The 27558-nt window shown below is 48.4% G+C and overlaps 1 protein-coding gene across 2 annotated transcripts in view; it reads left to right on the plus strand.

The window, feature by feature from the left end:
- VLDLR (very low density lipoprotein receptor) overlaps positions 1-27531 on the plus strand; it is a 32015-nt gene extending 4484 nt beyond the window's left edge. Inside the window, exons 2-18 of one of the 2 annotated variants that reach the window (XM_032306973.1) lie at positions 7834-7953; positions 10967-11089; positions 12693-12815; positions 14469-14840; positions 14944-15066; positions 15166-15288; positions 15744-15863; positions 15980-16105; positions 17123-17294; positions 17749-17967; positions 19022-19140; positions 19719-19858; positions 20169-20310; positions 21114-21260; positions 22586-22666; positions 23510-23679; positions 24503-27531. In XM_032306973.1, the coding sequence (XP_032162864.1) occupies positions 7834-7953; positions 10967-11089; positions 12693-12815; positions 14469-14840; positions 14944-15066; positions 15166-15288; positions 15744-15863; positions 15980-16105; positions 17123-17294; positions 17749-17967; positions 19022-19140; positions 19719-19858; positions 20169-20310; positions 21114-21260; positions 22586-22666; positions 23510-23679; positions 24503-24538 (2456 nt within the window). In that variant the 3' untranslated portion in view covers positions 24539-27531. The remainder of the gene's footprint in view (positions 1-7833; positions 7954-10966; positions 11090-12692; positions 12816-14468; positions 14841-14943; positions 15067-15165; positions 15289-15743; positions 15864-15979; positions 16106-17122; positions 17295-17748; positions 17968-19021; positions 19141-19718; positions 19859-20168; positions 20311-21113; positions 21261-22585; positions 22667-23509; positions 23680-24502) is intronic. The other variant, XM_032306974.1, reaches the window with a different exon arrangement.
- The last annotated feature ends 27 nt before the right edge of the window (positions 27532-27558 follow it).

The following is a 27558-nucleotide window of genomic DNA, read 5'->3' on the forward strand; positions in this document are numbered from 1 at the left end:
ATCTCAGTTCTTTTCCCCCCAAACCCTGAGTTAACACAGTTCCTATTTTGTAGACTGCCCCTAATCTTTCCTTTTCCAAAGACGCCTTCCCAAGATCCGAGTTATTAACTGATCTGTAGGTTCACGAAATAGGTGGTAGGTTGATGCCGACATTCCTCATACTTCGGCTTCAAACACTTGACATCCATCTACGGAGCACCTACCCTGTGCCATTCAGCACCAGCAGGCACGATGGTGGGCGTGGGTACAGTGACTAGGGAGTTGGTCCTTTCTTCCATGGCATTCGGTCTAGTGGGGAAGTCAAATCAGGAAATCAGTGCTCCAACTACAGCCCAGCATAGAAGGTCTGGAGAGAAGTGGGCAGACCCAACACTGAAGCCTTAATCATAAAATCACAAAAGAGGCAGCAAAGATAGCAGTTGAAGGTTGCTGGAGTTCCCACCTGCTACCTCTGTTACACAATACGATGCTTCCCAGTTGTCACCAAGAACATAGACTCTAATGCGACAAAGCGATACTATTCCATCTCCTCAGATGACCTTACGAAAGTGATCGGATCTGAGCAGCAACAGGTTGTGGCCAACATTCCCAAAGAGCATGAAAGCATGTCCCAAGTGAAATCCAGTTCCCACATATCAAATTTATGACACTACCAGTTAGCTGCCACTACTGTTCCCTGCGTCCCGGAAGCTCGGGCCTCACAGAAAAATGAGGCTCGCACGCCCACACTCAAACACTTGCTCTGACAGAGCGATATGGGAAAGCACACGGGTTTTAAATGACCAGGTGCCATAAGGATAGTGCACTCCTGTGGGCACAGAGAACTGGACTCTGTAAAGCAGAGTCTTCCAGAGTATTCTAGTTGGTCAGACAACTGGTCACACGCTTCAGGTTCAGAAAAGCTGGAAAGAATGCTTCAGGAACAGTCTAAAATTCAAACCAGCTTTATTACTGAATTACTAAATCCGCTGAGCCATCCAGGAACACTCACGAGTGCCCAAAGACTCTTGAGACATCAGGAACCTGGTCCCAAGCTACAAAGATAAATTCTAGGCCCTTCCTTAGGGGGATCCCCATGTGTAGAAACAGAAGCATGCAGATAGGGCAAGCATCTCTGGACATGGCCACTGTGTGACCAGCGGGAAGAAGCCAGACCACACCTGGTGGGTCAAGAAAGGACTGGAGGGCCTCCCTCAAGGGGAGACATTGGTGCCCACTCCAGTGGAGAAGTACGCAGCAGGGACAGGAGCAAACAAGACCAAGCAAGAGTGAGCGCACAGGCCTGGGGATCCCTGGGTGTACTCTGAGCAGAGAGCTGGTGGGCACCAACTGGGAAAAGTTGGGGGAAGTCGGTGGGGAACTAGACTCAGCCCTGGGGCCAGCGAGAAGCCTAGACATGGTTCTAGGTTGCTTGAATTGCCATCTTGATATGGATAGAGACTGTGGTGGCCAGGAGGCAGAGGGACAGGAGACATTTAGGTCAAGTGAGGGATGAGAGCCTGGACAGGGCCAGGGCTTGGTGGCAAAATGCCAGCGAGAAAAACCCAGGGTCTCTATGGGACCAAGGGTTTAGAGGAAGTGATACAGCCCCTCAAGGATAGGGGCTTCTGGCAAAGACAAGACAGATTTTAGAAGAACCTCTTCACCATGCATGCCTGTTAAGGCATCTAGATTTTACCTACCTAATGGGTACAGACGTTCCGTCTCACGCTGTCACCATAATGTCTATTGTGGCGATGGGCGTGTGGCTTATGGCGCCAGAACTACATATTCCAACCCTGAAATTGACCCAGTCACTTCCATGGTGGGCTGGATCGTAGCCTCCTCACCTTTGGGCAGTGGTTTCAAAGTATGGTCGGAGGCCAGTAGCGGTCAGTACCATCTGGGAATACTGGTAAGCTTGGGCCCCACTCTGCTCCTGCTGAACCTGAAAATCTGGGAGGAGGGGCCCAGCACAGGTTCTAACAAGCCCTGTGGGGACTCAGGTACAAATGAGAACAGGAGCGCCCCCGATCCAGCACTAGCCGTCTACCACCCACAGGAACGAATAACTTGCCAATATGCTCCGACTTGACCAATGTTCCCTAGACTAGAAAGCCAAGCCCTGGTGTCCTTCTAGGAAAAACCCTGCTGAGGACACTCGAGTGGCTTTTCTTTTTTTTTTTTTTTTCCCTTATGAAAATGGGACAGGGAGGGAACACAGCCTTGTCTTTCAATAGTAAGACTGTGTTAGGATAGTATCATCTTGGCAGATGAAACTGCCTAATTCTGGATCGATTTAAACGGACTCTAGTACCCAAATTACCAAAAGCAAAAGCGACAGAATATTCCAGCAGGAAGCTGTCCTGAGTTTGAGGTGCTCTAAGCTGCGTGCGTGCTCCGTGCCGGGGCTTCTGGAGCCGGACTGCCCAGGGTTCAATTTTGCTTTCTGCGCAGGCTGGTCTGGGGCAAGAACCGCGCTACCCCTGTCCATACTCCTCTTTCCTGATACATACATACATAAAAGGGGGAAGAGTCGCGCTCAGCATGTAGAAGTTAGAATTTAGGTGTGAATTGAAGTCTTAGAGGCGTGTTTGGCCAACAATTTTAAGAACGTGTTTACCCAGGGTTCTTAAGATCATCTCACCGATGTCCGTGGAGAAACTGACCCGTGAACAGTAAGATTCACTTCTTTCAGTGAATCAGAAGGATGACCCCAAGGGTTGAACAGCTTCTAGCTGGTTCTTCCAAGTGCTTTAGAGGCTGACGGGAGGGCCAGAGCACAGCCTTCGAGCCCGATGGCGGGGGCCGTCTTCCTTCCTCCCTATCAACTCACTAACCTCTCCAGAGAGAAAACCACTGTGCTGACTCGCAGGTCTCCTTGTCCTAAAATGAGTTTTAGCCTATGAATAGAAAGACTGGCATGAAAGCAGCAGCAGTAGTGAGCCTCACTAAAAATAAATGCCCTTGGCGGCCCCGAAGTGGTGAACCAAGTGGACTGAAGAAATTCCTCTAGATAACAGCCTTGTGCTCCGGCAAGGAGGAGCGGGAGAGCCGTCCGACTCCCTGGGCCTGCCGGTCTCGGTGCAAGTTCAAGTTCAGGTCTGCGCCTGATACCCAGAACCTCCCTGTAGTCTGGGCAGCTGGGAGCCCTCTAGGGAAATGTGTGGCCCACGCTGAAGGCTGGGTGTTTACTAGAAGGTCTATGCAGTTCTCCACTGAAGCTTCCCTGTTGCTCTTCCCCGTTAACCCTTGCAGGGACAGTCAGACAGCAGCAGGCTGACTTCTCTATGCATGTAAACCCCCGAGTTTCTTGGAGCTGGTGACCTGCCAACATGGCTGGGTAGCAGCGCTCACTCCTTAGGTAAGCAAGGCTCCTGGGACAAGGCACCTTGACGTCAAAAGTTTGCAGCATCGGATTCTCCCCGTGCGAGGGACAGAATTAGCAAGTTAGCCTCTGACACTCCTGGGCCTTCATTCATTACAAATGCCAAAAGTTGTGACGACGTACATAGGTGACGAGGTGCCAGCGACTTCCAAACCCCCCCTCCACCAACCCAGAGGGGCAGGGATATTCGTTCTAAGTATTTGAGCTGAAAGAAAACCCAGGTGGAGGCCAACAGTTCGATTTCTCAAAGCAATAGAAAGAACACTTTCCAAATGCTTACACGAAACCCTAGTAGTGGAACAGAAAGCCTTCCTGGTGGAAACAGGCAAAACACACAGGGTTCCCCAAGGTCCCAGCCTTTCTTCCCCAACTTTAACCATACTTTTGGTGCTCAAGCATTCCTGTGAAACCCTGTGGCTTTGAGGAACCTGCTAAAAACCACCTTTTCCCCCAACTGTTCACCTTTCTGAGCAGATAGGTCTGGAGATACAGGCTGCCTAGAGCTTCTACTTCTAGGGTCATTTTTTGAGGCATTGGTGGTTTTAATTTAGTCTAAGAATTAAAAGCACCGGGGCGGGGGTGGGGCAGGTGTCTGGGTGACCAGTCAGCTGAGTGTCCCACTCTTGGTTTCGGCCCAGGTCGTGATCTCAGGGTCATGAGATCAAGCCCCACGTCGGGCTTCAGGCTCAGTGCAGAGTCTGCTTAGAACTCTCTCCCCCCGCCTCTCCCCCTGTCCCCCCCTCCTGCTCTCTCTCTAAAATAAGTAAGTCTTGGCGGGGGGAAATCCACAGAAGCACCTCAGGCGGAGACGATTTCAAGCTCAGCCTGTTCCCTTTATGAAAGGAGACTGCTGAACCCGAGACCTAACTGTCCGGGATGAAAATAGGCTTTGGGTCCCCAACCCTGTAATCCCCCAAAGCTCTGGAAACCCAAAGCTTCTTAACTTGTCGGGTGCTGTCGGTCCTCCTGGAGGCTCTGTGAAACGGCATTCCCAGTGAGCCCCCGAGGTGTGAGGGAGAATCTTCTTGAACCTTGGACAGAAGACACACAGCCCTGCAGTCTGGCTGAGGTCCCAGTACCCGGGCGGGGTGGGGGCGGGGTGGGGGCGGGGGCTCTGGCCACTATGCAAGGTGGGGAGTTCGATGGAACCAGGAGCGCTTTCTGCTCGGGAGCAGTCTGTCATAACAGAGTACTTAGATAATAAGAAACTTGAGGCACAGCCGTCAGGCCTATAGTCTTTACTCACTTGTCTTTAAAGAGAGGGTCCTTTAGAAAGGCAGCCGGCCAGACTTAGCCCCTGTGACCCCCGCCCCGCTCATCTAGTCAAGGAGAAGCAACATGCAGTATCCTTCCCTTCTCCCCGGTAATGCAGAGCCCTGCGTGTGTCCTGGCGAAAACACAGCTTTAGGATAACTGGGCAGAAGGTTTAGGAAAATCGGGCCGAAGTGGCAGTATCTCAGATATGCAAAGGTAGAAATGAAACTCCTTTTTGTTTTACGGTATTGGAATAAACACCAAGAGCATGCTTGTCTCTCTGCCCTGAATCTGTTCAGTATTGACTTGGAAGCACTGCTTCTGGGATTTTAATATCATTTATTATTGCACACAATTAGTTTGCTACAACTAGGTTCAGAGACCCTCTTGGAGATGCTGGTGAGCTGAACGCCAGCCTTATTTTACCTGTGTGCCTGTATTTGATCGCAGGCCAGCTTGAGTGTCTAGGAATATCTGTAGCTTCTGAAGTCAATTTTAACATCTTCAGTGCCTAACCCTGAAGGGGAAAACCATCATTTGGACACCTAACTTTATACCCCTGTTGAAGCCTGATTATGTGCCTACCTTTTTTTTTTAAGATTTTATTTATTTATTTGACAGACAGAGATCACAAGTAGGCAGAGAGGCAGGCAGAGAGAGAGGAGGAAGCAGGCTCCCTGCTGAGCAGACAGCCCAGTGCAGGGCTTGATCCCAGCAGCCTGGGATCATGACCTGAGCTGAAGGCAGAGGCTTAACTCACAGAGCCACCCAGGTGCCCCTGTGCCTACCTTTTTGAGTGTGTTGATATCAGTGTCTGAATTTTTGTCTCTTTTTCACTGAGCAAACTTTGGTACTGAAAACCTTTAATAATTCAGGGCCAAAGATGTAGTGAAAAGAAGGGCCACGTGCACCCCAAAGTTCATGGCAGCAATGGCCACAGTTGCCAAACTGTGGAAGAGAGTAGCGATGCCCTTCAACAGATGAGTGGATAAGGAAGATGTGGTCCATATACACGATGGACTAGTAGGCCTCCATCAGAAAGGAGGAATACCCAACTTTTGAGTCAACGTGGATGGGATTAGAGGAGATTATGCTGAGTGAAATAAGTCAAGCAGAGAGTGTCCAGTATCATATGGTTTCACTTATATGTAGAACATAAGGAATAGCACAGAGGACATTAGGAGAAGGAAGGGAAAAGTGAATTGGGGGAAATCAGAGGCGGAAATGAACCAAGAGAGACTATGGACTCCGGGAAACAAACTGAGGATTTCAGAGGGGAGGGAGGTGGGGGGGGTGAGCCCGGTGATGAGCATTAAGGAGGGCACAGATTGCATGGAGCATTGGGTGTTACACGCAGACAACGAATCATGGAGCACTGCATCAAAAACTGATGATGTACTGATGATGGTGACTAACCTAACACAGTAAAAAAAAAAATCCGGAGCCTCCTAACCGCAGCCTGACTGTTCTCTCCAACTAGATTTCCATTGATGTTGTCCGACGACAAGTTGCACACTTGCTTCCTTTTAAATGAAGTGCTCTAAGTAGGTTCTTAGCACAGCCCTCAAAGGTCGGGGGATAGAGAACTGAAGCCGGGGCCCTGTGCAGCTCGCCCCAGCACAGAGAACACGGACAAGCTCTTGGGATTACAGTGATGGGTGGGGAGAGGTAGCCGCTTCTCCTACTCAGTTGAACAGGATTAAAGCCAGCCCCTGACATTTCCTGCCAACCTCTACCCTCCTCAATCCCGGATATCTTAAGCCCAGTAAGATACTTGTGGAAAGAAATGCCACCGAAATCTACTGCTTTCTATCTGGGTCCCAGCTTCACTGGACTCCTAGGAGCAGAGCGGCGCACACGGTTTACGAAAACACTGCGTTCCCGAGAACGCCACCACCCCCATATGGCAACCCTGACTTGGACCGCATTCTCATCTCCCTAGGAGTTAGCCACAAAGCATAGGCTGCCCCCAGAGAGCCGGGAGTAGCTGACAGTCGGGAGGCCAACGGGAGTGTTGTGTGCCCAGCACAAGAGTTCCAGCCCGTGCTTGTCACCGGCGCGTCTTTTCTTAAACCAGCTGCTGATGCCGGGAGACGGCAGGAAGTCGGAAGGCTTTCTGCTGGGAAGGCCTCCCTCTGTCATCTGCAGGAGCTCTGGGGCACCCGAATAGTTGCAGTCTATGTCTGTGAAGCAGCTAGACCCTTGCCTTGTCGCTCAAAGAAATCACCCCCTCCAGACGGGCACACGTCTGGATAGGAAACACCCGAACGGTAGCTGTCTGGAGAAGGGCACAAAGCAAAACTACGTGCTCCGCTTACAAGGATTCATTCATGCCACCCTGTGAATGAAACATCCACACGTCGAGCACAGGAACGCAGAGAGTTAGAGGAACAGAATCCAGTCTGGGGCTCTCCCGCGCTTTCGTTCCCTTCCGTCGCTAAGAAGGATCTCCCTTGACCTCTCAACTGTCCCTTCTTGATTTTTATCCCCAAGCCGTTTTGTAAGCATATCTTTTTCTAATTAGACCTCAAATTTGAAGACACGGAGCCAAGCATTTTACCTCTGTTCTGCCCCCTCCTTGTGGCCCCTTGTAAATCTCCCTCAGTTTGCCTGTAATGGGAACATTATCCATGAATGGTATAGAATGTGGCCGAGAAATGCTATGAAAGGATTCAGATTTGGCTGTATTCGAGCTACACTCGTGAGTTCAACAAATGAGGGAATGACGCCCTGGGTAGGGGAGTCCTACCCAACTCCCCACGGCCTCTGGGCCATTGAGGTTCCTTCTCTCTTGGTCTGGCTCCATTGGCCCAGAATCACTACTCCAGCCACCACGCGCAGTTTTCAGGAGTCAGAAAGGAAGGAAGGAAAATGGGCCCCCATCCCTTTGACAATATTTCCCAGAAGGTCTATCTTACCATTCCTACTTATATTCCACTAGCCAGACCTTAGCCCCATCCCAGGCTCTGCCTGGTTGCAAGAGAGGCTGGGAAATCTAGTCTTCTCCAGATGGCGTTTGCCCCGCTAAGAACTCAATAACCGTCCATCACTGCCCCTGTGCCCGCCCAGCCCTGGTGACTAGAATGCTCTACCCTGCTGAGTCTGCAGCGGTCCCTTCAAGAGGGACCGTATCCACGGGTTTTGGGTAACTTGCATCTCTAACTTCCCACGCTTGCATCCCAGCTTAGCTAAGTGCTCCCTCTTGATTTTAGGAAGAAAAGCCAAATGTGAACCCTCCCAATTCCAGTGCACAAACGGCCGCTGTATTACGTTGCTGTGGAAATGCGACGGGGACGAAGACTGTGCTGACGGCAGCGATGAAAAGAACTGTGGTGAGTAAGGAGCCCGACTGTCCTGGGCCACCTCACGAGGGTGCGCGCACGTCACGGAACGTGATGCTCTTATCTTAGCTTCTCAAATGGGTCGCGATTCTGAAAATAAGAGGCCGCTCGTAAGAACTGCCGTGAACCCCAGGGTCCCAAGAGTCTATACATCCTGGTCTAGAGCAGTCTGGTTCAGTGTTTGACACGGGACTACCAGCCTGAGCACGGAATGTTGACGATCGAGCGCAGGTCCTTGGAAATGGCAGGACCTGGTTTATCGTAGGTCAGGCAGACGTTCCGTATAGGAAGCTAGGACAGGGATGGGACGACGAGAAGTAGAGACAGAAGCTTACTTAGAACAGACTTTCTATTTTTATAATTCTCAAACAGCCCTGATCCCTCCCCCCAAAAGAAAGCATCTATTGTAGGCAGAGACTTTTTAAGTCATGAATAGTAAGAAACCCCCTTGGGTTTCAGCAGGTTCCTAAACTCCTGACATAGAAACTCCAGGCCAGGGCAGATCACAGATCAGATAAGGATTTTTAAAAAGCCTCTGCCTACGGTAGATGCTAATTCTAAAGCTTTTAGGCAGGGCGGAAGACAATGTTTCCCCAAGAGAACTGGAATAGACCCTCATGCCTACTGGTACGCACATACCCACACTGAACATAGATCATGGTGAGAAATGCCTCACGTTGAGCCACAACAGCTGATAACTGCATGTCAACATGGCCTTTAGGTTACCTTGAACACATGCTGAAGGTGGTTTTTTTTATCCTTTTGTTCTATGGTGTAAAAATCCTGAAACAAGACTGTATGGATGTCAGTGACAACATGGTCATTTGCCTTCTAAAGGACGTTATATAAAGATGTCTACTCTATAAACTAGAAATACAGAAGAAAAATAGAAGGTAATGCAGGTAGCTTCAGGTGCCATCTCGTTATGCCCTCCCCTGCTTCTTCATGCGTCATTACAAACATGGCGGCACTAAGGCATCACGGCACTTGTCTCATGCGGAGCAACAACATGGGAAAACCCATTGTTCTTAGAGAGTAATTATTCTCGGTTTCAGAAGCCTGCTTTGGCCATCTGACTACCTTAGTAGCAGCTAACCTGGGTCATCTTAGGGATCACCGCTGGCTCTTCCTAAAATAGTCTCCACATAGATAACTTCTAGACACACGACAGGAGGGTTTGGAAGAGGTAAGAGGGTAAATAGATGTACTCGAAATCCCATGAAATGGGAAAAATTAAATATGTCGTTGGCCAGCACTGGTCTCTGCCTCCTGGGTATGCAGGTAGAGGAGGAGAGAGGGAACATTGCTTGGGGAAGCTCTGCATGTTTATTTTGAGATGTTCCTCCCTGGAAGGGAAAAGGGGGCCCAGTTGCTTAAAACGGATAAAGCCACTTAGTATTTTTCCTGTCCGCTGTCTCAATATTGAACTGGGCTATAGTTTCAGTAGAGCTGTTTCTTTCAGGCATGTCAACCAGCATTTTTAGTCAACTGCCGCTTGGAATCCACAAGTCATGTGTTCCCATCAGCACCCCCCTGCCCAACTCAGTCTGTTACAAGCGAGAGGCTCACCGGATTAATGAGTAACGTAGACCCTCTGAGTGGGTAACTGGTAGACCTCTTCCCTGTGACACACCTACATTTCTATCCATCTCTTAAGGCCCAATTCAAACAGCCTTTCTTGAACCTTCCAGTCTGTGTTCAGAACAGAGAGGGAGGAACTCTGGCAAGTTTCTATCCCTGTTTATCATTAGCATTAGCACTTGGTAGGACAGCCGTCTTGCCTACTCCCGTAACATTTTATACATCCCCAAACCACGTGGTCTCTTTACAATGACTCCCCCCATCCTCTTCCGAGGACCACCACAGGCTGAACTGCCGCAAACTAGCTCCACAGACGCTCCCGCACCTTCCGACAGGCTCAGGAGTGTGCGAGTCTGGATGTCGCTTTCACCATTAATACTGGGGTTTGAGCGTTTCCGTGATTTTTAGAAACAGGTGTGAATCTAAGAGCTAAGGTGGCCTTTCTTGTTTCCTTGGCTACACAATTCATGGGGAAGAATTATCCCTTTTGGATCATCAGGATTTGTCACCACGTCTTTCGAGTTGTCAGAATGGGCTATAATCACTCTATTTCCCTGTTGCGCTGTGTCTGAGGCGAGGGAGAGGGGGGTTTCCCTCTGCAAGTTGTCCCTAGCTCAGACCCCAGACTTGAAGCAATCCCTTTCTAGTTCTTAGCGAACTGTCAGCTTTTAGCTGATTTACCATTATAGAATATTCATTAGGGAAGAAGAGTGAAAACTGGAAATTTAGGCACGTGAGCAAGGAAAAATGCAGCTTGGGAAGGAGAAGCCTAGAACACCCTATGTGGCTGCTTACGGAGACCCTCCCTGCCGTCTCTGACTACTTGGTGGGCAAGTGACCAAGCCACCCAGTTGGTTTAGGAGAGTCCAGATTTATGCCTGTCTTCCTGGCATACTTCTCAGTGTCCCCACTCTGCTGATTGTCCCATTTTGGACAAGTTGCATGGTCACCAGAATCACAGGAGAAAAGGCCTGCCCTTGTTGGAATTAGTAGCACAATTGATACCTTTCTCAGGTGATTTGTCACTCTAGCCCTCATGGGGGGACGTTGGCAGCCCCCACAGCATCTTCTGTGACTTTTGGCTGATGTTAGTCCAACTCTTGGATTCTAAATGTGACCTCGTTTATACCCGGGCTTAAACATTCTCCCTGGGTTGTAAGGTAAGGAGCAACCCCTGTCTTACCATGACTTCCATATCTCCCAACTCTCTCAAATGACCATCTTGCTCCTCTGGAGAAAAACACAAAAACCAAAAAAAAAAAAAAAAAGATTTTTCTAGTGTTTGCCTGGATATTGGCAGTTTAGCGCTAGCAGGCTCCATTCTGTTGTTGGAGTAAAAGGTGTCAACAGGCAGTTTCACCCCCAGCGGGAATATCAGCCCTTGGGTGCCTATGACTTTAACCCCGCCGATCAACTTTTGTAGTGAAGAAGACGTGTGCCGAGTCAGACTTTGTGTGCAACAATGGCCAGTGCGTCCCCAGCCGGTGGCAGTGTGACGGGGATCCCGACTGTGAAGACGGCTCAGATGAAAACCCAGAACAGTGCCGTGAGTGATTTGCTTTGGACTGTAACTCTCCCAGGCTGTTTCGTGTTTTGTAGCTCTAAGTCTTATTTCATCCAAAACTTGGTTGTAATTTCCCTTGGCCTGCCTTGATGTGTGGGCCAGTGGACTCCAAGGTCAGTCAAGTCATTAACAAGTTGATGAGTGTCTATTAAAGGATATTGTCCCTAGTCTAACAAGACTGACATTCTCTTGGGTAGCTTTGCTATTGAATGTTGAAGACCGAAGCCAGCCGATTTGATTAAGAACTCCTTGACTAGGTGCATAGATTTCAAATATTTGGTAATCATGACTCCAAGCAGATGGTACTCTGGTCCTGGAAGCTAAGTTGAGGTAGGAGGTTCCCCACTTTGGGCCCAGGATAAGCTTTTAGATGTATAGCTTATGTTATATATAACATATATGTTATAGATACATATATATAATATATAACATTATATGTTATATTAACATATGTGTGTTATATATTACACATATATGTTATAACATATGTTGTATATACATATATATAACATATAACATTATATGTTGTGTATAACATAAGCTGTACATCATATACATACATGTATGTATGTGTATATATGTATATATGTATACACACATATATGTTTATACACACACACACAGAGATATATATATAGTCCATTACTGAAGGGGTAAGGTGGCTAGAAATAGGGTGACATCGTGATTTTTTAACAAACCTCTTACCTCAGGTTATTAAAGTAGGATAAAGCTTACAGCTTATTCTTAAATAAGAAAAATGTCATAGGTATGACACTGTATATCTGTGTTCTTAGGCGGATAGCCAGGAAAAGGTCTGTGACATCACAGAGGATGAGGATTTGGGACAGGTAAATCAGGATCCTTTGAATGTCATGGTGAAGAAAGTCTTGGAATTCATTTCGAAGCAGTCGAGAGCTGCTGAAACACGAAAAGTGCCAATGTCATGGGAACCAGGTCTAGCTATGGAATAGACAAAACTCAGTGGAGCAGAAAGGAAGATAAATGCATCAATTTCAGTTTTCGAGGCAAGGAGTCAGGGGAGCGATAAGAACATTGGTCACGGCAGGTCAGATCCCCTCCAGGAAAGCGTGGTTGCCCAGAAACACGGCCCTGAGTTTTAGCTGCGGGTGACCCAGTGAGTCAGGAACTAGGAGGAGGTCCCTGTTTCGGCAAAGCTCCTGTAGGTCATGAAGAACCTTTAAAGGAATCCAGTCAGGAGGCTTCCCAGGTGTTAGGTCATCTAGCCTTTTGGGAAGTGGCCATTAGGTGACCTTATGTGGTATCTGACAGATCACAAACAAACAAAAAAAGGTCAAGGAGCAGGCCGGCCAATAAACCTAACTGTGCCAAATAAAACAGAAGCCAGAGCTGAGCACGCCACGGAACCTTGAAGGAGGAACGCGGTTGAGGCTCTCCGGGGTCCCGCCGGGCGACACCGGCTGGCGTGGCTTCCACTAGTAGGTCGCATCTCACCCCTTCGCCAGGCCACCGAGGGACAGGTGTGAGCCCGGGCAGGCAGCGCGGGACCAGCTGTGTGGCACGGAGGCGTGGGGGAGGCTCTTTTGAGACTGTATATCATCAACAGATATGAGAACATGCCGCATAAATGAAATCAGCTGTGGTGCCCGGTCCACTCAGTGTGTCCCCGTGTCCTGGCGGTGTGATGGTGAAAATGATTGTGACAGTGGCGAAGATGAAGAGAACTGTGGTAAGAAGACTGGTGCCGAGTGGCTTATCCCCGAGACCCTTTTGCTCAAAGAGAAGGGTGGGCAGGGGGAGACGCTCCCTCGAGTGTGAAGATGCGGTTCCGGTGACTCGCTTCGTTACTGCCCTAAAACTCTGGCAGGAGTCCCCCGGTGACTGGCCACTGCTTGCTCTGGTGTTCCTCCTAGGCAGATAGACGGGAGACGGTAAGTCGTTCAGGGCACTGCCACCCAGAATAGGTCAGTGAAGCCACAGCGGTGTGGCGTCTGTGTCTGTTAGGACAGGGGGACCCGGGCCTTCCTCACGTGGGCTCAGCACAGCCGGAAGGGGACTAGGGCCACAAGCTCACGCCGAGGTCTCAAGTGGGTCTGCTTCTTGGAATACATGACCTGAGTAGCCTACGAGGAACTTGGGCTTGCCTCCAAGCTAGATTCTCTTTGAGCCTTTCCGAAGGTTTACCTGGCCCAGAAGCGTTAGCTCTCATCTTGCCAGCGGAGACCCAAAGAAAACCCTGCCCAGCCGATGGTCCTTGATTGGTCTCTTCTCATAGTTCCTGCCTGTAAATACGAGCTCTGTTTCACAGGCTTTCATGTTTCTGTTCCTGGGAAATGTGTAATAAAGTGCCGTGCGTTCCAGGCAAGGCCCTGGGAATTATCTGGGTTGAACAAACATTGCTGTGAGCACTCTTTCAAGCTACCGCCCTTTTATAGGGCTCCCAGAGCGACAGCTCCCAGGGCTGACAAGCACAGGCCTCCCACGGCCGCAGAGTACTAGTGAGCTGACCATGCTTGTACTCCAAACACCAGTCTCGTGTGGAGAAGTCGACTTCCGACGTCAGTACCACTGCACCTAGTCCAATGAGTTTCGGTTCAATCCCAGAATTGAGCTTCATGTATTGGTAAGCCCCAGAGCTGCCAAGTATCTCCCTCCTAAAACTAGACTTTGCTTCCCAAGAGAGTCGTGGTCTCTCCCCGAATTACCAGCAAATTGTGACCTTGATTCATTTGGCAGGAATTTGAGTCCAAGTACAAACTGGCTAGTCAGCCTGGTTTATCATCATTTAACGGATTGCGCGGTGAGGACAGATAGATTCCAGCCCAAGCAGTGACTTTCCAACACTTGAAAATATTTAAGATCTGTTATTCCTGATCCTGGTTTGAGGGACCAACAGAGAAGGAACCACGTATGGTAGCAGAACACAATGGCTGGTGTGCGTTAATCGTGTCCTAATGCTTCTAATGAGTCCACACTTGCCTGCATGCCCCATACGTGGTGTTCTCAGCGGATAACCTGGACGGACGAGCTGTCTGTCCATTTAGAGGTCGCTCGGTCTTTGCCATTGCCATTGCCAATCGCTATCCCTTTAGGAATCTGTTGTGGTTCTCACTTCAAATTAACTTCTAAGCCTTCAGCTGTTCTCTTGGGTCCTTTCTTCCCCTTCTTACTTGAGAGCCCCTGCATCTTGTGCCTATCGAGACTGCACGCGAGTACCCCAGGAACTCGGATGCCAACAGGATGCCACCTTAGCTTTTAAGTGAAGCTGGGAGGGCCGGCCAGGGGGCGTGATGAGACCCCGCGCACTGCGCCGTGCGGCGAGGCTCGGGAAGCCAGGACCAGTCCCGCGCGCTCAGCGGGCTCTGCCCTCTCCACGCTGCAGGCAACATCACGTGCAGCCCCGACGAGTTCACCTGCTCCAGCGGCCGCTGCATCTCCAGGAATTTCGTCTGCAACGGCCAGGACGACTGCAGCGACGGCAGCGACGAGCAGGCGTGCGCGCCCCCGACGTGCGGCGCGCACGAGTTCCGGTGCGGCACCTCGGCCTGCATCCCCCGCAGCTGGCTGTGCGACGACGACGCCGACTGCTCCGACCAGTCCGACGAGTCGCTGGAGCAGTGCGGCCGCCAGCCCGTGATGCACGCCAAGTGCCCGGCCAGCGAGACCCAGTGCGGCTCCGGCGAGTGCATCCACAAGAAGTGGCGCTGCGACGGGGACCCCGACTGCAAAGACGGCAGTGACGAGGTCAACTGTCGTAAGTAGTCTTCTCAGCGGTCCGCTCCGTGCCTGCTGCGGGGGGTCCGCCGGGACCGTGCGGCTGACCTTCCTGCTTCCTCCCCCCCCCGCGCCCACCGCAGCTTCGCGCACCTGCCGCCCGGACCAGTTCGAGTGCGAGGACGGGAGCTGCATCCACGGCAGCCGGCAGTGCAACGGCATCCGCGACTGCGTGGACGGCTCGGACGAGGTCAACTGCAAAAACGGTGAGGGGCTCCTCCGGGGGGGGGGGGGGGGGGGGGAGTCACAGGACTGCTGGGGCAGCCCCACCAACGGACTCTTCGCTTCTGTGTTTCTCGTTGTAGTCAATCAGTGCTTGGGCCCCGGCAAGTTCAAGTGCAGAAGTGGGGAGTGCATAGATATCGGTCAAGTATGTAACCAGGAGCAGGACTGCAGGGACTGGAGTGACGAACCCCTGAAAGAATGTCGTAAGTGGAGGGCTTGCCTGGGCACCCAGCGGGGAAGGTTCACCGCATCGCCCCTAGCTAATGCCGTGGGGACCTCGCGCAGGGCCTGGCACACCCCTTCTAAGGAACCGAGTTCCGTGGTTGGGCTTCAGAGTGGCGCTGTTATGCCTTCAAAGTTGAAGCAGTCACAAGCTCCCTTCATAGCTTCACCTCCTTAAAGATAACTGATCAGCTGTAGGACACTGGACTCCTATGACTCAGCCAGCTGGTAACCTGCCAAGCAGACGGGGTTTACTCTCCCCCCAAACACTCCGAGATGCGTATCTTAAAAGCAAATTGTTAGACCTTAGGAAAGTCACGGGTTTGACCAGACTATCTAGATAAGTTATTGCAAAAAGCCCAGAGTTTAAACGTTAACAGGGGCAAAAATAGATTTAAAATATGGTACGGGGTAACTTTGGTCCCTTTTTTCCCAGATGTAAACGAATGCTTGGTTAATAATGGCGGCTGTTCTCACATCTGCAAAGACCTCGTGATAGGCTACGAATGTGATTGTGCCGCTGGGTTTGAACTGATAGATAAGAAAATCTGCGGAGGTGAGTCCAGAAGGGAGCCTCAGCCCTGGGGGGGGGGGGGGGGAGAAGCGTGGAAAGGATGGTATCTTGCTGTAGGTCATCTAGGCACAAAAGACTAATCCTAATTTCCCTCTTAGATATTGATGAATGCCAAAACCCTGGAATCTGCAGCCAGATTTGCATCAACTTAAAAGGCGGTTACAAGTGTGAATGTAGTCGGGGCTATCAGATGGACCTTGCCACTGGCGTGTGCAAGGCAGTAGGTAAGTGGACTTGGACTGGTGTTGCTCTGGTCCCTTTAGGAGTAAGCGCTTACGAAGCATACAGCCACTGACCCCAAGAGTCAGCTCAATTACAGAATTAAAATAGTACAGCTCCCCCTGACTTAGGATGGGGTCACAACCCAATAAACCCATGGTAAGTTGAAAATATCCCAAGTCAAAAATGTATTCAATATACCCAACCTACCAAATACCACGGTTTAGTCAGTACACTCAGAACTCTTACATCAGCTTCTAGCTGGGCAATGTCATCTAACACAAAGCCCAGGAAGTATGGAATGTCTCATGTCACTTACCGAGTACCACACTGAAAGGGAGAAGCGGAACGGCTGTATGGGTACAGATGGGTGTCAGCGCATCGGGACTCACGTCTCCATGATCGTGGGGGCTACAGGGAGCTTCGGCTCACTGCTACTGCCCAGCATCATGAGAGAAGATCACAAGAGAGGATGGTGGCACGTATCCCTGGCCTGAGCAAAGATCCCAACTCTGAATTCGAAGTGTGCTTCTTACGAACGCAAACTGCTTTTGTACCATCATAAAGTTGAAAAATCCTAAATCGAATCATCCCAAGTCTGGGACTGTCTGTTCTTGAGATCAGTGCTACTTACCTCCCAGTGCAGTATCACAAAAAAAGCATTTCCCTAGACACCCGCCTTGGTCAGTTTCTTTTGCGTATGATACCTTGAATGTCTACCAGGTTCACTTGCTTCCTGCTTCCAAAACTTGAATGCAATCCCAGGAAGAAACTTAGGCAACAGCTGCTCAGAGACTGTTCCCAGCTGATCAGCCACCCTACTTTTGAGTGCTGTGACCCCAGGACTGCCTTCTTGAACAGTGGGAGGTGCTTACAGTGCCCCGGGCTAGCCATCTCACACTGAAGCTAGCCATCTCCTCAGGTGTTGGGCCGTGCCTTTCCTTTGTAAGTGCTCCCTCCTGACTTAGAAGGACCTTGCCTTCTTACAACGACACTAAACAAACCTGACTCCTGTCTTGCAGGCAAAGAGCCAAGTCTGATCTTCACTAATCGAAGAGACATCCGGAAGATTGGCTTGGAGAGGAAGGAATATATCCAACTAGTCGAACAGCTAAGAAACACTGTAGCGCTTGATGCGGACATTGCTGCTCAGAAACTGTTCTGGGCTGATCTGAGTCAGAAGGCCATCTTCAGGTAACTTCAGTTCTCTGCTTAGCGTCTCAGCCTAAGCCTTGGTCTTTGTGAAGGCTTGGAGGAATTTCTAGCTCCACGCTAGCATCTAATTAGCTGGGACTCTTAAATCTGGACACTGATTGATTCCTCAACTATTAAGTTACTATCAGTTCCTCATTAGAGACTAACAATGGTGTATGGAGTATAAGGTGTCCGTGGCTGTAGGAGCATAAGAAAGGACATCTCATTTAGCAATGTGTCAGTCCTGCTTATCGAGTACCTCCCAGCAACTCAATAATGAACACTGTTATTTAGTATCAGTAAGAAGCATCGTTAAATGGTGTGAGGGGTGAGCTATGGTGTGACTCGAGTTTCTTCTGCACAAAGTTGTTGACCATTTTGTAAACAGCAAGTCCATTCTCCAGGTTCCGATGGTGTCGAACTCTTAAATGTCCTGTGACCTGTTCTGTTTCAGTGCCTCCATTGATGACAAGGTTGGCAGACATGTTAAAATGATCGACAATGTCTATAATCCTGCAGCCATCGCTGTTGATTGGGTGTACAAAACCATCTACTGGACTGATGTGGCTTCTAAGACTATTTCAGTAGCTACCCTGGATGGAACCAAGAGGAAGTTCCTGTTTAACTCGGACTTGCGGGAGCCCGCCTCCCTCGCTCTAGACCCACTGTCTGGGTGTGTAGTCTGTTTTTTATAGCCTTTCGGTTGCTGTTCCTCCTGGCTGAAATAGTACTGAAACCCCAAGACTTACAGCTCCCCACAACAAAGAATTATCCAGTTCAAGATGTCAGTGCTGTCATGGTCGAGTAAGTCCGCTCTCTTCCAGGCCCCCGGCAGGATGAGCACTGACTGACATTAAGGAAACACGTCTGACTTGACATACACACAGAAGCGGTGTCTGAACCCTTATGGCCACTAGCTTCTCTGCAAGTGATTTTTAATGTTTGTCCAAATGCTTTGCCAAACCTAAGGACTAGCACGCGTTGTGAGGATTTTAGTAGCTCTATTACCTCAACGCTTTCATCTAAATGTCCAAGTCGTCTGAAAGTCCAGTTGAAGTAAATGGATCTCTCTAGCAACATTTCACCAAGAGGCTCCCCTATGTGGGTGCTAAAGGCTATAGAAAAGCAGCTTAGGAAGTTGACGGAGGCTCTAGCAATGACACATGACCCCCAGAATCCTCGCGAGAACAGTCAGCCAAGCCCCTCGATAAGGCTTAACATATAGTCAACTTTCGGTCCTCTGAAAGAATTTGCCTTTTAGAAAGGAAATATATAACCTGTGACTTGGGGCTGAAATATAATTCTCACACTTCCTTAGATTAATAGTGTTCATAATGAGCTTGTGGATTCTTCGTGTTACCTTTTGTTTATCTGGAATATAATTTAGACCGTTACCTGTTACTGTCGGTCTCCAGAGGTTTCCTGTCGTCATTTAAATATGTATCTCAGGGCGCCTGGGTGGCTCAGTGGGTTAAGCCTCTGCCTTCAGCTCGGGTCATGATCTCAGGGTTCTGGGATTGAGTCCCACATTGGTCTCTCTGCTCGGCAGGGAGCCTGCTTCCTCCTCTCTCTCTCTCTCTCTGCCTGCCTCTCTGCCTATTTGTGGTCTCTGTCAAATAAATAAAATTTTTTTAAAATAAATAAATAAATAAATAAATAGGTATCTCAAACTACAAATTTATTCCTTCTAAACCACTGAGGCTTCTTTCTCATTTAATTCTTCCTAGCTTTGTGTACTGGTCAGACTGGGGAGAACCAGCTAAAATAGAAAAAGCAGGAATGAATGGATTTGATAGGCGGCCCCTGGTGACAGTGGACATCCAGTGGCCTAATGGAATTACACTCGGTAAGTCTGTCCTTCCTTCCTTGGCCACCACCAAGGTGGCCACCACCGTGGCCCACGGTCTCCACGCTTTTGCTTCCCTCCATAGTCTCCTCTGGACTACAGCCGGTGACAGCTCCCGTGGTTCCTCGATAGCAGGAATTTGGAATGAGAGGACCTGAGCAGTGCAGATCGAATGCTCGGGCTTTCACAGATTAGACGCTCTATCATTACTAGCTTTTCTGTCCACTTGGGCCTAATACGGGACATAAATTCAACAGGTCTTGGGTCTTAAGAACTCTCATCCATCGGGAAGAACAGCACACTCACCTCTCTTAACACTTCTCTAACGTGAGCACCATTTCTTAAGTCAGCTCCTTGGAGAATCTCAGGTGCTCCTTTAATCCCCTAGAAGAAGTGTGGGTCCAGACCCCGCATGCTGCCTCACAAGGTTTGTGGAACCACCCCCAACCCGCCACCACTTTAGGAACCCATGCTGGAGAAGGAACCATGAGAATAGAATATTGGATTCCCTGGGTATGTTCAGTGGAAGCCAGGGCGGTGATGGTGTCCCGTGCGCTGACCATTCCTTTCCTTTCCAGACCTTATAAAGAGTCGTCTCTACTGGCTTGACTCCAAGTTGCACATGTTGTCCAGTGTGGACTTGAATGGCCAAGATCGCAGGATTGTCCTCAAGTCTCTGGAGTTCCTAGCTCACCCTCTCGCGCTGACCATATTTGAGGTGAGATGTGTGCATCAGCTCCAAGCATCTACCTCTGGGTTACTAGGGTGCCTCAGGGGAGAACAGGACAGGACAGGTGTGAGACAAGGAGGGATGGGTAGAGGAACGTGACCCGAGAAACTGCTTCCACTTCAGACATGGGATAAAGTCGATGCTCACTTAAAGAAGCCTGAACTTGCATCTCCATGGTGTGACATCCAACTTCCCAGACTGATGTGCAATAAATTTGCGCCATTACATTGCCAGACAGTAAGGATGACCTTAGATATGGACTTGTGTTAATCCCGCTAATCTGGGGGTTCTGTTTTAGGATCGTGTCTACTGGATAGATGGAGAAAATGAAGCCGTCTACGGTGCCAATAAATTCACTGGGTCAGAGCTGGCCACTCTGGTCAACAACCTTAATGATGCCCAAGACATCATTGTGTATCACGAACTCGTGCAGCCGTCAGGTAATGGGGCCAAGCACAGCCTCCGTCCACAAGGCCGCTGTAGGGACAGCAGCACGGCCTAGTACCTGCCGGGCTACCAGGAGCTCCTTAATATGGCATCCTGCTCTACAACAGGACTCTCCCGTCCAGTCCCCTACCTCAAACACATCAAACATGGTGTTTTGTTTGCATTTCTGACTTCCCAGTGAAAGAGCTTTCAGAACTTCAGCTCCCCCCACCCCCGGCAGGCAGTCTTTTATTCCAGGCTATTCCATACCTCCTGGACTTCATTCCCTTGTACGCAGACTCTTGCACTATCCTCCCAAGGAGCCTTGATGCCACAAGCTTCCCCTTCCTCCCGCTGATGACACATCTTCTGTGTAGATCCCCAAACCCATCGATCTGGTCACACCAGCTCCTGCTCGAACTACTTGACTGCTTCTTTCTAAAGGAAACCCGTCAGCCTCCCTTTGGCTGGGTTCTGCAAGGCCCAGCGAAGACCGAGGAGGACATGCTCTTCTCCTTCCCCTGAGTCTTCACTCTAAGCTGTGGGTCCTTAATGGGTGCCTCCTGCCTCCTCACCACACCCCTGTTCCAGGCATAATCCCGATGCCGCTTTCCAGAAATTTCTCTGGATCTGCGGTATCTGGAGGGCATGTTGCCGGTCCCTGTATTTCTTCATTGTACTGAACTTGAAGGTTGGACAGAGGAGACAGGCATCATCTCCCTGGGGACAAGGACTCGTGTCTCCGGCCTCTAGAAGAGGGCTTTATGTACAGTAGGCCCCAGAATCCCTCTTTTAAAGGACTTTTATCTCCAAACAGGTAAAAACTGGTGTGAAGAAGACATGCCCAACGGAGGCTGTGAATACCTGTGCCTGCCGGCCCCACAGATTAACGATCACTCTCCGAAGTACACCTGTTCCTGTCCCAACGGATACAGTCTGGAGGAGAACGGCCGGGAGTGCCACAGTAAGGCTTTTTATTTTTCAGCCACAAGCAGGGCCTAACGACGGGCAAGAGAGTAAGGCACTAACCAAAAAACTAGCCCAGATGTTAAGAATTCTGCTTTCACCGATGCTTGGAATAGACTTGAGAGCACACCTGCCGTCACTGCCGGCGGGGCTGGTGGCGCCATTCCCTCTCAACTACCTCTCACTCACTGCAGCACTGGGGAGTCGGTAGGGGACCACGGTGTGAACGGGACCGGCCTGATGCGTCCCGGTTAGTCCCGCAACAGCCCTGAGCTGGCCAACTTGCAGATCATTGAAGTCTTAATGTTCTCCTCCAGAGCGAGAGAAGCCACGGGTACAGGAAACCTTATGGCCCCCGTGGGCGACACCATCCTAAACTCACACTTAAACCCACCTTGATTTTCATCTTCCGTTCTTAGCTTTTGATTGAGTGGCCAATTAAACACCCCTGTTGTGGGCAAGGAGCTCCTCTGTGAGGTTTTTATTAGCTTAATGCAGCGTCCCTGCAGAGATGAGCTCGGTTTACTGAGAAAGTAATTGCTAAGACCATCTGACAGTAAGACTAATTTGTCTGATACTCTATTGTCGAGAGCATTTCTGGTAACTTCCAGGACGGTGCCAGGAGGGGTAGGCATGGCCGTGCACCTGTTTGAATTGTCAGATTCCACATGCTCACTGTTCGGTCCCACATCTCGTGTGTCTCTGGTTTTGCATGAAGACTTCCTTTCGGCTCTGACCACGCAACTTAGCTCAGCAGTGATCTGTCCGTTTCCCGTGGGGTTGACATAACCTGTTGAGTGGTTTCTCTGGATGAAACAGCTAGCCGCCCTGGAGCCTTGGCCTTAACCAGGTTCTCAGTCTCTATAATTCACGTTCTGCAACTCCTGTGACTTAACAGTGAGACAAAAGGTATCCACACAACAGAAATTTCACCAACTAGTGGACTAGTTCCTGGAGGTACTAGGCCCAGTACTGCACACTGTGAGTCTCAACTAACAGCCACACTTTTGTATTTATTGCTTCAGTAATTCATGCAGCCCTGTAACCACTAGCTCTGCCCCTAGCTAGTAACCTAACCTCAGCTCCAAAGTCCGAAAGTCTGACATTCTTCATCTGACCCGACTTAACGAAGGTTTCTACTAGAAACAGCTGTTCAAGCATGTGACTCTCCAATCCTTCTGGACTGGTTGTGCCTGGTGGGCAAAGCAGTAGGCACTGATCTGCAGTCATGGGTGCCAGGGGCAGGAGGTGCTTGTCCAGATGGGTCCGTTTCTAAGTCTGAATTCATATCCGTCTACATAGATTTCTTTCATTCTCCTGTAGGGATCAATGTGACCACAGCAGTATCTGAGGCCACTGTCCCCCCGAGAGGCACTTCTGCTGCCTGGGCCATCCTTCCTCTCTGTAAGTACCTCCCCACATATCTGGATAGACTTGTGAGATGCCCAGCAGATAGGCATTTCGAATCTATCTAGAGACACTGCTCCCACGGTCACAGAGTCCGTGACCCTGATTATGCTCGCTCCCTCCCCAGCCTGGCACAGAGTTGAGTCCAAACCTTGCTCTTTGGTGGCATCCTTGGCACTGTGAGGGGCAGTGATAAACTCTCACATATTACATGAAAGGTGCCGACTACACTCTAGGTCAGGGCGATCAGTCTGACTCAGTACATTCCTTTAGGTAAAGAGCATTCTTTTCTTCCCCTTAGAATGGTGTAGAATGCTTCATACAGAGACACGCAAATGCTTCAATGCTTACTTGAGGAGTTATAGGACTTGCAGAGGGTAAATTAAAAATAGGAAAGAATCCTCAAACTCAGGGGAAAGAACCTCTAGAGCAGTTACTGGACATGGAAATTCTAAGGCCCTATGCTATAATGGCCACTTTGTCCTGGAAGACTGGAGTCCAAGCTTCACTAATACGCTGGGGGTGGGGGTGGGGGCAATTTGAAAATCTCTCCAGAAACTTCTGAAACTTTCATTCAGTTGGCCTGCACTGGGGCCCAGGACTCTACACTCGCCCAAATGGACTTTGTTGAGCTTAGCACCAGGCCACAGAATAATACTTGACCACAGGTCTGAACTTGTTTTAAGCTTCTGGCCCATTTATAGTTTAACACCTAGTTATGCTGGCTTCCTACAACATGAAATATTTATTGATGTCAAGTCTCACGGATTCCTGACCATGACCTCATTTTGTATGTTTTGAGACTAGACCCTGCTTAGTCACCTTCTCACTTTTTCTCAGTGCTCTTGGCAATGGCAGCAGTAGGTGGCTACTTGATGTGGCGAAATTGGCAGCACAAGAACATGAAAAGCATGAACTTTGACAATCCTGTGTACTTGAAGACTACTGAAGAGGACCTGTCAATAGACATTGGGAGACACAGTGCTTCTGTTGGACACACGTACCCAGCAGTAAGTCAGCTTCGGGTCTTGATACACTCTGGCTTGCAGTAGGACTTTCTGGAAAGGAGACTGCTAATTCAAGCTACGGCTTCTTGGGCTAGGAGGAGCCATTAGGATCACAGAGCCACCAAATAAATCTACTACCCCTGGAGATTAGACAGTCTAGCCTGTTGGGATGAATTGTCAGCCAGTAGATAAGCATCTGTCCCAGAATGACAAGTAAGTCAACCTAAGGTCATCACTATACTGTTGGAGATATTTTTGGTTATAGAAACTATGTGTGAATAATAGGATGAACCAAGTGGCTCCTACTTGGACTGTCAAGTCAGCTATCTCCTGGACACTTAAAAGTTTGCATATCCTCCTATACAGGGGAGTTGACTTCAAGTCAGTGTATTGAGCAAGATTGCGTTAGCCATCGTTACCAAACGCTTGAAAGTGGCCTATCCTGCCTACTGTAGCTGGCCTCCTTTGGGCAGGAGAGTTAGTCCCTTGTTCTTCAGTTGAAACCCGACTAGAGTATTTGGCCTTCATTTAGGGAACAGTCTGAAAAATTCATGGCCTGCATGTGTCTTTTCCCCAGGATTTAAGATCATTCAGTGGAATGGCAGCATCAGCTCCACGATTTTCTCTCTCCCCCAAGTAGATACCATTGAATTCAAGTGAAAATGCCTCAGTGACACAACTCAGTACTGCTTTAGATCTGACTTCCCTTCCATGTCTCTTTGGTCTTTGGTTGACCAACTCAAAAGCAAGGTCCATTTGGGAGACTGGAGTTATCATTACCAATGAATGATCACCAAGCTCATCCTGTACTTTTTCTCTTCCACAGATATCAGTTGTAAGCACAGATGATGACCTAGCTTGACTTCAGAGACGAGTCTTGACCTCTGAGGTCTAAAACCAATAACCCTCCACTTCGAAATGGTAACCGAGCCAGCACCTGAAGTCTTTCTTCCTCCATTCTGGAAGAACATCAAGATGTCTTTACGTGGATCAAGCTTGTATACTTGACCATTTTTATATTACTTTTGTAAATATTCCTGTCCACATTCTACTTCAGCTTTGGATATGGTTACCAAGTATCTAACCTTGAGTTTCTAGACAGTATTGCCACATCTGGCCAAATATGCACTTTCCCTAGAAAGCCATAGTCCAGCAATGACCCTTGTGCTATAGGTGTACACCATCTGTACAGACATTGTATAGGCCATCTGTAAATATCCCAGAGAACAATCACTATTCTTAAGCACTTTGAAAATATTTCTATGTAAATTATTGTAAACTTTTTCAATGGTTGGGACAATGGCAATAGGATAAAACGGGTTACTAAGATGAAATTGCCAAAAAATTTGTAAACTAATTTTGTACGTATGAATGAAATCTTTGACCTCCGTGGAGGTTAGTAAAGACTGAGTGTTCAAACTACTGTACATTTCTTTTTCAAGTGCTAAAACAATTAAACCAAGCAGCTTAACCATGGTTTCTGCCTATTCCTCCAGGATAAACTTTTGTCGATGGCCTGAGTAGTAGCAAGCATTCTAAATATATGAGCTAGATAATACAGATCAAGTATATGAGCTAGATAATACAGACCTTGATGTTGCATAACTAGGCCTATAAATTGGCTAGTTTCTCTTAGAACCAAGTACTAAAAGAACAAAGTACCATTTAATATTCGCTCCTGAAATATTTATTTTTGGTTAAAGAAGCTAACTTAGCCTGTACCTAGAATTCCTCTAGGAGGAATTTAGAGGCAAGTTCCTTTTCTGACTCATTTGTTTCCTGACCTAGAAACCTATGCTAAGATTCCTAGCAATTCTGCTTCTTCATTCCTAAGTCTCTGTTTTCCATGTTCTGTCACTATATGTAGCTCCAGGACAGTGGAAATTTCATAGAAATGGAAATATCATGGAAAATCTGTAGTAGCTTCCCATTTTTCAGTCTGGCTGGCATACGATCCTTCTGGGGACAATGTCTGAAACTCTTAGTATGAAGAACAGATAAGAAATCTGGGAAGAAGAAATAGGAACACAGGTCTTTAAATAAGTTTTCCATCAGGTTGGCCATTACTGCCTTTCCCTAAAATCTCGGGATGTGAGCAAACAAGAGAAGACATGAGATTTGGAACCCTGGGAAGATGTTTTAATTTCAACGAGAGGGGACAGGGATTCTGCTGTAGATGTGACTCCTCTTGGGACTCACTGACCCATGCAGGATCAAAAGGATGAAGAGATCTTCTGAGTAACTAAATGGTTGGGTGGGTGACTCCTGTTCTGCTTGGATGTGGAATGTAAGCAAGGCAGTTGACACCTTGCTTGTGGTTCAGGTGGAGACCAATGATCTTAGAGGAAGTTGCTTCCGCCATATTGTTTCAGATACCCTGTTGTGATTTTGGTCAAATGGATGAAAGTGAAAGAATAGTCATGGTTTGGGTTTTTTTGGGGGGAGCGGGGCATGTGCCAGTCTGGCATATAGCTGTGAAGGAAGGACTCTGTGTTGTCCCCATTTTGCTTCCTTTTCAAAAAGTCATGACACTAACCAGGTTGTGGCCTGCTGACACAGGGTATCAGAAGTGCCCGTGTGGTAAGTAGGTTCCCATTCACTGAATCTCAACTCTGAAGGCCATTTGGTTGACTAGTACTTTGATCCTGCTCTGAAACAAAACCCACCTATTTCTTTTTTTAATCGGGGCAACACAAAATTCCCACCTAGGAAGCTTGAAGATAGCAGTGCATTCCCCCATTACAAGGACTGTATAGTATTAATGTCAAGGCCCAAAGCCATAGTTTTTAAGAATAAAAAGCATTATTCTCTACCGTCTTCTCTTAGATTCCAGTCCTGGCTATGTTCTTTTAAGTTCTAGGTCCCACTCTCCAACCTTCAAAGAGTCTCAAGTATTTCCTTCTTTGACCTTGCCCTACACCAAGTAGCTAAGAACAGAAACTCTACCCGAAGAGTTGAAAAAAATCAAGTAACTAGATATTTCTACTGAAATCAGAATAGGTAATATGACTAGTTAATTCAGCATGTACTAATAGTTCATGATGAACTAGAGCCTTGGGCTTCAGTATCCAAATAATAGCTATAAGAATCCTACATGAAACATACAGGTGTAAATTTGCTGTATCTTTCGAGTTTACTAGAGAAGATGAGATTTGGTTAAGAGGTAGAATAGGAAGCTTGTCTAACAGTAAGAGAGGGTGTTTGGAGTTAAATGTGTTATACAAAGTCACTGAATGCGGGTCCTCCAGGGACTTTAGGAATTGCTACAAAGTTTGATAAAAGATGAGTAAACAAATTTGTGACACCTGGTAAAGAAATCCAGCGGAGTCCCGGAGTCCAAACTCTTAAGTGACATTTACAAGCTATCTATTTGGCAAAAAAAATCCCAGCTCCCTGAAGAATTCTTACAGCTAAATTAGACCCATGGCATCATCCTCAAGCCTATGGTGTTCTAGTCTTGATGAACAAGGTGAAAAAGAAAGAGACAGAGACTTCAGCTTTGGCATTTACTTACGTTCCTAGTATCTTTGGAAGTCAGATAGCCCTTCTCAAAAAAAAAGAAAGAAATGACAAGACAGGCTTTGAATAGCAAAACTGTAGGACAATTAAAGAACGAACTCTTTAATTTAATACAGAGAAATGGGACAACTGAAGTATACCTTTTAACTGTCCTCACCCCCAAAGCAAAAGATTCTGGGGGAGCCTTCTGTGTCATGGAGCGTGATTTGAGGAATTTCCTAGAATTCTTACCTAGTGAAGACCCCAAACTGAAGCTGGAATCCTTGATTTCAGCGGCAGGGAAACTCACAAGAGGCATATGCACTTTTGCTCTGATAACTTAGGTCCAAGAATTTAGAATACAACCTGCTCATCTTGATCACT

The sequence above is a fragment of the Mustela erminea genome, chromosome 12 (genome assembly GCF_009829155.1).
Source record: "Mustela erminea isolate mMusErm1 chromosome 12, mMusErm1.Pri, whole genome shotgun sequence".
Taxonomy (NCBI): domain Eukaryota; kingdom Metazoa; phylum Chordata; class Mammalia; order Carnivora; family Mustelidae; genus Mustela; species Mustela erminea.